At 40.7% G+C, this 11,817-nt stretch overlaps 2 protein-coding genes across 3 annotated transcripts in view; one reads left to right on the top strand and one right to left on the bottom strand.

The window, feature by feature from the left end:
• Positions 1-7,504, bottom strand: part of TEKT1 (tektin 1) — a 31,976-nt gene extending 24,472 nt beyond the window's left edge. The window contains exons 1-2 of one of the 2 annotated variants that reach the window (XM_017531741.2): positions 7,398-7,504; positions 5,684-5,890 (exon numbers count right to left, since the gene is read on the bottom strand). In XM_017531741.2, coding sequence (XP_017387230.1) covers positions 5,684-5,873 — 190 coding nt within the window. In that variant the 5' untranslated portion in view covers positions 5,874-5,890; positions 7,398-7,504. The remainder of the gene's footprint in view (positions 1-5,683; positions 5,891-7,397) is intronic. The other variant, XM_017531740.2, reaches the window with a different exon arrangement.
• The window catches only part of LOC108306442 (polyunsaturated fatty acid lipoxygenase ALOX12-like), a 271,605-nt gene that overhangs the window by 186,675 nt on the left and 73,113 nt on the right, over positions 1-11,817 (top strand). The gene's annotated exons all lie outside the window — the stretch shown is intronic.

Here is an 11,817-nt window from a genome sequence, read left to right as displayed (position 1 = left end):
TCACCGTGTTGACCAGGATGGTCTCGATCTCTTGACCTTGTGATCCACCCGCCTCGGCCTCCCAAAGTGCTGGGATTACAGGCTTGAGCCACCGCGCCCGGCCTCGTATTGTTCTTTACCCACCCTGACTTTCTGCAATCCCTAGGTCTGTTATCACTTGACCTTTCCTTTCTAAAATCTTGATTTCATCATTTGTCTACTGTTGCTTCCTCCGTGTGTGTGTGTGTGTGTGTGTGTGTGTGTGTGTGTGTGTGAATCTCTCTCAGGCTTGAGGCATAGCTTTATTGTTATTTTGTTAGTTTTACTGTTGTTCATTATTTACTGATATTTTGTTGGAATTCTAAAAGAAAGAGAAGGCAAATGCATGTACTCAATCCACTATGTGGATTGGCGTCTTCCCATTGATACCTTGTAACTGATTTTCACCACCACTGTGTACCCTCCACTATCCTACTGGACACCTCTTAGCTCAAAGGTCACCAATAATCTTCAAGTCACCAGTCCAAATTTATTATGGCTCAACTCTCAGCCTCTTTGAAATTTAGACAACCACTGATACAATAGAAGACTTCCTTGCCTATGGAACCTCATCTTTTGGCTTTCATAACCTTGGTTTCATCTTTTAGTTCTTCCACCTGAACTTCTGTTCCTCAGCTCTTCTCTTGACCCTCTTCATCTCATGTGCCCTTTTCTTCTCTTTCAATATATTCTTTGGGTAATCTAATCTACCCTTATGGCTCCCCTTACCACCTTTATGTGATTACTTCCAGATTTCTAACTTTACCTCTTAAATTCTAACAGGCTACCCACTGAACTGAACCTTCCAAATTCAAGATCTTCCTCAGGCTTGGCCCTACCTCATCTACCTCTCATTTTCATCATGCTGCTTTTCCTCACATACTCTATACAGCAACTTGGACCTCTCTACTCATTCCCCATAAATGTCATATTCATCCTGCCTTTATTATTTTGTCCAAGCTATCTCCTTGGCTTCTGTTATTAAAATTCATTCATAAATCCAACTTACATTTTATCAAGCACCTTTTCTCTCCATCTTTGCTGCCATTGCCTTCATCTAGGCCAGCAACTTACAATAATTTTAGTTACTTGTCTTTTTGCTTGTCTTGTGTCTCTTTTACATAGTAGAATGTATCAGTCTTCTTCAACTTTACACTCCTAAGCATCTAGCACAGGGTGAGACCTATTTGAAGGATGAATGAATGAATGAATGATGAATGAGCTCTGGTCCCATTAACCAGGATAGGGAACTACAGAAGCAGAAGCAAGTTTTGAAGGACAGGGGTGAGTTCATCTTAGGATGTATTTATTTTGAGGTGCCTGAAGGAATATATGTGGCAATATATGACAAGTAGTTCTCGATTTCCCCAAAAAGTTCTCATGAGATTTCTATCTAAATGCAGAAGATTTCTTTCTGCAAACCAATAACACAAAGAAAATAGTGATAAAATTCCTAATGAGATCATCAAGAAATTGCATAGAGGGAAGAGAAGAAAAAGCTAAGAACAAAACACTAAAGAACACCAATAGGAAATGAATGGGAAAAGCATCAACAATAGAGAAGAGGAAGAAATAGTCAGAGAGAAAGGAAATGAATCAGGAAAAATTTGTGCCACAGAATTCCAAAAGCATCCAGTATTGTACAGAAGCCAAGATGGATGAAGACTAAGTGAACATTAGACTGGCAAATTGAGTAGTCATTGGATGTGACCAATCGGAAGTGATTTGCCCTCTCCTCCAATCTGACAGTGCTTTATTTGTGCCACTTATGGAACAAATCACAGCATATCCTGGGTATCCTGTACTAGACTCATCTCTACTTTCAGACTGCAAGCTCCCCAAGGGCAAGCACCAGTCTGGAATATCTATATCATCAGCACCATCACAGGTACTTGCAAGTTATTTTTAAATTTTTATTGAAATATCAAAAACCTATAGAAAAGTACACATATCATAAAACTCAGTGTATTTTCATAGCGAACACACACATATAACAAAGACCCAACTAAAGAAATAGAATATAACTGGCATCCTCGGAGATCTCTCATGACCCCTTCCAGTTCCTATCATTCCACATACCAATGTTGACTTCTAACAGTATAATTTTTCCTTTTTATTTGGCTTGTTTTACTTTACATAAGTAGAATAATGTGGCATGTACTCATTTATGTGTCATTTATTTTGCTCAACATCTTAATACATTTGTAAGATTCATCTGTAGTGCTGTATATAGCTATAGGTCACTCTTTCTCTTTGCTGTAAAGTGTAACATATTTATCCATCCTACTGTTGATGGGCATGTGGGTAGTTTCTAATTTAGAGCCAGTACAAATGGTACTCCTTTAGCCATTGCAGCATATATGTTTAGTAAACATATATATGAATTCCTGTATGATAAAACTCTAAAATTAGAATAACCAGGTGAAAGATATGCATATCTTCAACTATAGTTGATACTGCCAAAGCTTTCCAAAGTGATTATAGCAATTTATATTTCCACCAGCAGCGTATGAGAGTTCCAGTTGCTCCACATCCTCTTCTCTCTCCTTTCTTCTTGTTCTCTTTCTACTTTTTAATTGTAGCCATTCCATGGCTGTATAATGGCATCTCAACTTGATTTTAATTTGTGTGTCCCTGATGACTCACAAAATTAGAGCACCTCTTCATATGTTCATCAGCTGTTTGAATCTCCTCTCTTGAAAGGTGTCTGTCCATTTTTTGTCCATTTGTTTATTGAATTATCTGCCTTTTTCTTTCGTATTTTTAAAAGTTATTTATATATTTTGGATACGAATCATTTGTCAGATACATATATTGTGAATATCTTCTCCTACTCTGTAGATTGATTTTCAGCCTTTTGATATGGGGTGTTTTTGTTAAACAAAAGTTCGTCATTTTAATATAGTCTAATTTATTGTTTTTCTTTTTTATGAATGGTTCTTTTTGGTCCTGCTTAAGAATGTGTCAAATTTTTGCCTTCTCCAAGTCATAAAGATCATAAAGATGTTCTCCCCTAAAAGTGCTATTGTTTCATCTTTGCCATTTAGAGATGGATGGACTCCAGTTAGATTTGTTGATAGATAAATAGGTGGCAGAGGGAGAGAAATATGAGTAGGGGTTGGGATATCATTTTTTTCATATGAATATCCAATTGGCCAATTCATTGAAAAGGCTATCCTTTTCTCTTTACACTGTGGTGTTGCTTTTGTCAAACTCAGATGAACAGATTTGTGTGGGTTTGTTTCTGGACTCTATCATGTTTTATTGGTCAACTGGTCTATCCTCATCTATACTTCGCTGTCTCAATTACCATAGCTTTGTCACAGCTCTTAGTTCTTATGGTAGAAGTCTTCCAACTGTGCTCTTCTTTAAGATAGTTGTGTCTATTCTTGACCCTTTGCAATTCCATATGAATTTTAGAAGTGGTTTACCAATTTCACTGTAAAACCTGCTAAGATTTTCATTGGCATTGCCTTGAATCTATAGATTAATTTTGGAAGGGAATCAACACTTGTAAATACTAGGTTTTCCAATCCAGTAGCTCATAAATATCTGCATTTACTAAGAACTTCTTTAATTTCTTGCAAAAATTGTTTTTCAGTGCAAAACGCTTGCACATCTTTTGCTAGATTTAGTCCTACGTATTTGATGCTTTTAATGGCTAATTTTTTTAATGATTCTCAATGAATCAGTGAAGGTTCACTTTTTTCCCATATCTACCAAAATACAGTATTGTAAAAAATGAATGATGCCTCCTCATTTTTAACACCTACCTATTTGCGTAATTATTTAGCACATGCCTATCTACAAGGTGATATCAATATAAGGATCAACCTATTAGGAGAGCCTATCATTTAACATTTCTGGCCTGAATGAAGGTTTGGGTTATTGGAAGTTAGAAAATTACAGTCCTCAGATCAGATTTGATCCATAAATGTCTTTGTTCAGCTAGCCCAGTATTATAAATAAATCAAATTAATTACCAATGTTTAAAAAGTGAGTAAATTCCAGCTTTCCAGATTTTCTTGAAAAAAATCAGACAATTAGGCAACACTGGGCCCATATTCTTTCTTGGAAGAAATGGGTTGAAATGGAGTAGCAACTTCTACCTTAGGTGGGGCACATGTTCTCCAGGTCCCCGCAGTCCCTACTACACACTAAGGTCTTATATTCAACCCCAATGCTACCTGCTTGGTCCCTATAGATAGCTGAATTGGTGACCTCTGGTTAATCCCTTTTTGGGATTTAGGAGATATCAGTTGTTTCTTTTGTTTTATGTCTTTGTTTTGATTATTTAAGGACATTATCTTTTTTTTTTTTTTTTTAATGTGCTTTCCTGAGATCTTTGCTGAAGAACACTACCTTTTAAATACTGTTTTAGACCCAGTGCAGTGGCTCACGCCTGTAATCCCAGCACTTTTGGAGGCCAAGGCAGGCAGATCACCTGAGATCAGGAGTTCAAGACCAGCCTGGCCAACATGGTGAAACCCTGTCTCTACTAAAAATGCAAAAATTAGCTGGGTATGATAGCACACTCCTGTAATCCCAGCTACTTGGGAGGCTGAGGCAGGAGAAGTGCTTGAACCTCAGAGACAGAGATTGCAGTGAACCAAGATTGTGCCACTGTACTCCAGCCTGGGTGATGGAGCAAGACTCTGTCTCAAGAAATTAAAATAAATAAATATGTAAATAAATACGGTTTTAAGTATGGAATTGTCAAGAGAAAATTACTCTTAAGACTCAAGTAAATGTTCTTCTCTAGGAAAACTTTTCCAACTCTTCATGTCTACTCCACCCCTGTCTTTGTTCCCCCACCCCAGCATCCATCTGGTTATACAAGTGTCCCTTGGTATCCTCGAAGGATTTGTTCCAGAATCCCTGACAGATACCAAAATCCATGGATGCTCAAGTCTCTTACACAAAATGGTGTAGTGTTTGTATGTAACCTATGCACATCCTCCCGTCCACTTTCCTTTTCTCTTTCTTTCTTTTTCTTTTTTTTTTTTTTTAAGAAACAGGGTCTTGCTATATCACCCAGGGTGGTCTCTAACTCCTGGGCTCATGGGATTCTCCTGCCTCAGCCCTGCAAGTCCTGGGACCCCCAGCACATGCTACCACACCCAGCCAATACACTTTTAATCATCTCCAGGATAATTATGATACCAAATACAATGCAAATACTATGTAAATAGTTGTTGAACTGTATTGGTTTTATCTGTATTTTTAATTGTTGTATTGTTATATTTTAATGTAAGCCCAAATATTTTGGACCTACAATTGGCTAAACCCATGGATACAAAGGGATGACTGTTTTCTGATGATTAATTTTTGTATCTTTATTCTCTTCAAGCTAGAAGCCCCTAAAAAGCAGAGAGTCTGATCATTTCCTGTGATATGCCTAGTATGTAGTATATAGATGCCCATAGATGCTTGATAACTGTGTATCAAATCAACGAATAAATAAATGATGGGTGGCTGAAAATCAGACTGGGTTACCTTGTGTCTATCTTAGGGCGGTGAACTTAAACGTAGAACTTGGAGACTACACATGATTTTCTCTAATATTTCAAGAATAATATGTTGCTGCAACTGAACTTGATGCTATAGCTAAATTCAGCAGCCTCATCCTAGTGTGTTCACAAATGTGCCAAGCATGTTGTCTTACCTAGTTTCTTGTTCACATCGCTTTGAGATTTTCTTGTGGTCTTTTCAATTTCATCCACAAGCCTCTGGCTTTCTGCGACCAGGCGTTCCGATCGGGACCTCTGGGCATCTGCTCTGTGATACTGGTTCTTGTTAGCAATGTGCCACTCTGAGGGCAGGAACTTGGGCGGAGGTTGTAATAGTTTAGCCATTTGAGGTTTCCAAAGTCCTGATCAAAAGCAGACTTTTTTAGATTAAATGAAAGCAATTTGTTCTTTCTTATGTCAATTTTTATTAAAGTGTGACATACATATGGAAAATTGCATAAATCATAATCTGTACACAAAATGAACCCATCTGTGTAGCTGGCACCCAAATCAAGAAACAGGCATCACCACCATCTCTAACCTCTTTCCAGTCCCTCCACCTCAAGCCCCTGAGGGTAACCAGTATCCTGACTTTTAACACTACAAATCTATTTTGCTGTTTTTGAATTTAATGTAAAGGGAATCATATGGTGTGTATTATTTTGTATCTGACTTTTTAGCTCAATATTATGTTTGTAAAATTCATCTATATTACTATATAATTGTAGTTGGTTTGTTCTCATTACTGGGTCAGTGCCATTGTATGAATAAAATCTAGCTGTCTTTTCTGCTGCTTATGGATATTTGGGTTGTTTACACTCTAGGGCCATAATGAGAATGCTATTAATATTCTCTAGCATATCTTTTGGTGAACACATGTATACATTTTTATAACTCATTAGAATTGCAGGGTCATGGAGTAATGTTCTGCCAAACAGATGAACACAGACATGTTTTCATTTAAAAAAAAAAAAAAAAAAAAAGCCAGGTGTGGTGGCTCAGGCCTGTAATCCCAGCACTCTGGGAGGATGAGGAAGGTGGATCACAAGGTCAGGAGTTTGAGACCAGCCTGGCCAATACGGTGAAACCCTGTCTTTACTAAAAATACAAAAATTAGCTGGGTATAGGGGTGTGCACTTGTAGTTCCAGCTGCTAGGGAGGCTGAGGCAAGAGGATTGCTTGAACCTGGGAGGCAGAGGTTGCAATGAGCTGAGATCGCACCACTGCACTCCAGCCTGGGTGACAGAGCAAGACTCCATCTCAAAAATAAAAAAAGAACAAATGTGACATGTGTAAACTGACAACTGGGTATTGAACCTGTTCAACACATAAAAGAATCTCAAAACTTCCAGGACAAAGAAAAGGAGAGAACAGGAAGAGGAACACATGAGAAGCCACCTGGCAGAGGCTGGTGGCAGCGGAAACGCTAAAATTACCCACTTCATCTGCATGCAACTCTGAAGGACTGTGAGAACTGCCTTCCTCAGACAGAGCTGAAATCTGCCCCCACTCCCGTCTCTACCCCAGAGTCTGAGCCCTTGCCCTGAGGGGTCTCTGGATCTCTGAAGCCTTCACACATACAAGGATGAAACTAGAGTCAGATATTGACCAGGCTGAGAACCTCAGCCCACTCAGCCCCCTCAGACAACAAGGAGTTTCTCCATTTCTTCGTAGCCTAGTGCCTTTTATGGTCTCTACCAAATTTATCTGAGTGTGGGGCCCACATTTAACCCAAGACTCCTGGATAAGTCTCAATAGCCCTCAGAGAGCTGGGGACTTAAATTAGGGCTCATCCCAACGGCATAAGGATTTGGTTAGAGGGGAGGGTTCCGGGTAGGGGTAGGTGGGGTGGGGTCAAGGTTTACTTACCTCAGCGCCACACGGAACCACTACGCAGCTCGAGATGGGAGCCTCCTTACCCCAATTGGAACTTCCAGCTCTTGCAGAACAGGGAGGTAAACATCGTAGTCTCCATGACAACAATTGACGCGTTGCCGGGGCAAAGAGGGCGGTTCCGCCACTGAGCAGCCTTGCCAAAGGCTTGGCGCAGGCGCAAATTCAGCGGACCCCAGAGCCAGAGACGCAGGAGTGTGGCGCGTGGGAAGGGTAGGGCCAGATGCTCCGGCCATCTCAACCTATCGCGAAGACGCGGGGTACCAAGCAGAAGACAGCAGCCAAAGCTCCAGGCTGGAAGTCAGGAGACCTGCGTCTAGCCCAGGCCCTCCCACGGGCTGGATCATCTCTGGTCGTGCCGTGGGATTTATACCCGGAATTCCCGGGTATAAAGTAGGGTTGAGCTGGGTGATGCCTCCAGGGCCTCGCAGTTGCAGGCCTGGCACCACCAAGCCCGACACCCGGCGCTGCAGGTTGGGGGCGGGGGTGAGATATTCCTGGGGTTGCCGTGGCCGGGAGTCGGTGGTAAGAAGGAGGAGCCTCCAAGTGGCGGGAGAGGCCAGGGACGCAGGCGAGCTTGGAGCTGGCGGAGCCGTGGGAATGGGACGCTCGGGGAGCGCTCTGTAGCCCGGGGCGGTGGCCAAACTCAGAGCTGGGAGTCAGGAGCTGGATTTCAAGTCTTCCCACTGTGGCTCTTACTTTCTCCAACTATAAAATGAGCGGATTGGAACTTTCAAACGAATACAGTGCTCGGAATGTGTTCTTTATGATTGTGTACTGGAAAAACACTAGTACGTGTAAAATAAAGCAATTACACGATGGCGGATGGGAGCGGATTGGAAAAAGCGACCTGGGTCCTCGTCTACACATCCTGAAACACAGAAAATGGGTATTGAAATCTCCCGCCCAAGTGTAAATGGCTTCACGCCCACCAATGGAAGGCAGCATTTTCTCAGAGGGCAACCAATCAGAGGAGGCTTTACCTCGTTCCCGCCCCGTACGCACTGCGAGACGAGGGCGGTGCCCTGCAGAATCACCAGACGTCATGAATATTAAATAGTAAACACGCCGTCCGTCCAATGGGACGCGGGAGTCTTTTGTAGATTCATATTCCCCACCCCTCCCCGAAAAGGCCAGTGGAGGAGCCGGGTTGGCAGTAACCCAGGTTTCTCACCCCGCGAAGACCTGCCCGCATCCCAGCCTGGGCACTGCGTCCCCCGGGCCCTGTGCAGAGGGTTTCTGTCCGCCTGGGCGTGGTGCGGGAAGCAGGCTTCAGGGAGATGCGCGCTGGCGGCTCCTACCTGGGAGTGAGGAAAGTGGCCTTCTGGGTCCATGGAAGCCGCAGTCCTGGAGGAGTGAGCCTACCCCCGGGAGGCCCCAGCCTTGGAGAGCCAGCCCTAGGGTTGCTCCCCAGTATACAGAGATGACATTTCTTGGATCTTTCGGAAACATGATAGAATTAGCAAAAGTGCATGAAGTTATATAAATTATGATCATAGCTCACCGTCGTATTTTACATCGATATGCAAATTTACTTCTCCCTTCAGCCACCACGGCGTGGAGGGGGACAGAAAAACCATGAGACCATCACCTAAGGACTGACACCAAGACTTCGTACTCGAGGAGGCATCCCTCATCTGCTGGTGTTCTGCCCTTTGAAAGACCTGTATTTGGATAGTGTTGGATCTCTTGACAGGCTTTAAAAGAAAAAAAAAAAACTCTCCTCCGAGTATCTAGTTATTTATTCTGGAGTTCCAGCGTAATTGCAACTATTCAAGAACAGGTTTAAAAGAAAAATATTTGCACACACAATACATACAGTCCAGCAAAGGAATAAGTCCAATAGAGGACTGTGGAACAACTTATCAATAATTATTCATTGTATATCTAGCCCCAATATACGGGTAGAAAATAATGGAGTTTAAAGCAGATATCTAGCAGAAGGCTTATAATTTACTAAATAAATGAGCATACAGTCAAAGCTTTTATTCAAAGTAGAAATACTCAAGCTATACTTCAGTTTTAAGCAATTTTGAGATTTTTGTTGGTTGAAATAAAGTTTCCCAAACTTGAGCCATTCTCTACGAACTTCTTGATTTTTTGGCATATCCACATATCACCTGTAAAATTATTTTGAGGTTTTTCTTCAAGTACATTCATTTTTACACAAAAACATTTATTTTAAAAGGAAACTACCATACCATAAATGGAAAAATAATATCACCAGCAGGAGACACAGCAGCCATAAAAATAAAATGAAACAAAACAATATAAAATTTAATGTTGATTTAAAACAATGAGGTAAAGTCATAATAAATCTAACCTATTAAAAACTCGCATCTGAAAGCAAGTTCTTCAGTAAGAAAAATTGACCTGTTTATAATAAATATATATTTGGCTTGATGTCGTTAAAGACAACTTGTTTTCTAGTTTTGTTGTTTATCACTAGTAATCTCAACTGGATAGTAAACATATTTAGAAAATTTAAAAGATATAGCTGCTCCCCAAAGTTAGTGACTTTTGTCCAGGAGGGAAAAGGAAACTATAATCCTCCTGGGGGCCCAGGAAGGAGAGAATCAGATAAGCTGAACTCCAGAAGTCTCTAGTACAAAGCTCTTTCATTATCTAGTCTCACCTCTTGACACTTTCACCCTGAAACTGAGGGTTAAAAATCAGGAAACCAAGTTGATTGTTTATGTAAGCTGCAATGAGTTTCCTCCAGAGTTTGCTTAGGTCCATTACCACCACTGGCTTATTTCTGCGTGGGAAGCCTGATGGGCACTCTGTGAGGGCAGGTGTGAGTAGGAGGCCTTCAGGCAAACACTCCAGCAGTCACTCTGCATTCACTAGGAGATGAAAAATATGGGAGGAAATTAAATCAGAGGGGATAACTCCAGAAGATTCAATATTTTTCAAGTAGGACTTCCAAAAGGAAAGAAAAAAAAGAGAGAGAAAATGGCCAAACAATTATGAAGGTGAGAGAGAGAGAGCTTGAGCTGAAGACTCAAGTCTTTAGAATAACAACCCACCTGAAATTAACACACACACACCCACTCCTTACATATAGTCTTCCCTCAGTATCCATGGGTGATTAGCTCCAGAATCCCCCCAGATACCGAAATCGGCAGATTCTCAAGGGTCTTATATATAAAGTGGTGTAGTATTTGTATATAACCTATGTACATCACTAGGTGTGCATACTTTAAATCATCTCTAGATTGCTACAATACCTAATACAGTGCCTAATACAATACCTAATACAGCGCCTAATACAATTCCTGATACAGTGCCTAATACAATTCCTGATACAGTGCCTAATACAATACCTGATACAGTGCCTAATACAATTCCTGATACAGTGCCTAATACAATTCCTGATACAGTGCCCAATACAATACTTAATACAGTGCCTAATACAATTCCTGATACAGTGCCCAATACAATACCTGATACAGTGCCCCATACAATTCCTGATACAGTGCCCAATACAATTCCTGATACAGTGCCTAATACAATACCTGATACAGTGCCCCATACAATACCTGATACAGTGCCCCATACAATACCTGATACAGTGCCCAATACAATTCCTCATACAGTGCCTAATACAATACCTGATACAGTGCCTAATACAATTCCTGATACTGTGCCTAATATAATATCTAACACAGTGCCCAATACAATACCTGATACAGTGCCCAATGCAATACCTGATACAGTGCCTAATACAATTCCTGATACTGTGCCTAATATAATATCTAACACAGTGCCTAATGCAACACTTAATACCGTGCCTAATGCAACACCTAATACAGTGCCTAACACAATGCCTACTCATCACTCCATTCACATGGATTCAACCTAGCACTCAGAAGGTAACAAATTCAAGCTTTGCTTTTTGGAACTTTGCGGAATTTATTTCCTGAATATTTTTTATTTGTGTTTGATCACATCCAAGGATGTAGAATCCATGGATATAAAGGGCCAACTTTATATCTATAATTATGCTGGTGAAATTTCTTAATTCAAAGAATAAGGAGAAATAGAAAGAATAGTTATAAGTGTTTCATCTCTAACACAGTTTGCTAGAAATGATGCTAGAATAATGCCTTCAAAATTCTACAGAAAATTATTTCAAATCTAGGATTCTACAACCAAAGCATTTCATGCATGAGAGCAAAATGAAGACTTCTTTGGACATACCAGCACTCAAAAAGTTGAGCATACATTCTTTATGGGGGAAAAACAGAGCAAAAGTGAAAAATCCAGAAAGAAGACAATGGATATTTTTTTTTCCCATTTATTTATTTTATTGCATTTTAGGTTTTGGGGTACATGTGAAGAACATGCAAAATTGTTGCATAGGAACACACGTGGCAGTGTGATTTGCTGCCTT

This window comes from Cebus imitator, unplaced genomic scaffold (assembly GCF_001604975.1).
Source record: "Cebus imitator isolate Cc_AM_T3 unplaced genomic scaffold, Cebus_imitator-1.0 Scaffold72, whole genome shotgun sequence".
In the NCBI taxonomy this organism is placed as follows: Eukaryota; Metazoa; Chordata; class Mammalia; order Primates; family Cebidae; genus Cebus; species Cebus imitator.
The sequence above is the reverse complement of the archived record's forward strand: the minus strand, read 5'-3'. Positions and strand labels throughout refer to the sequence as shown.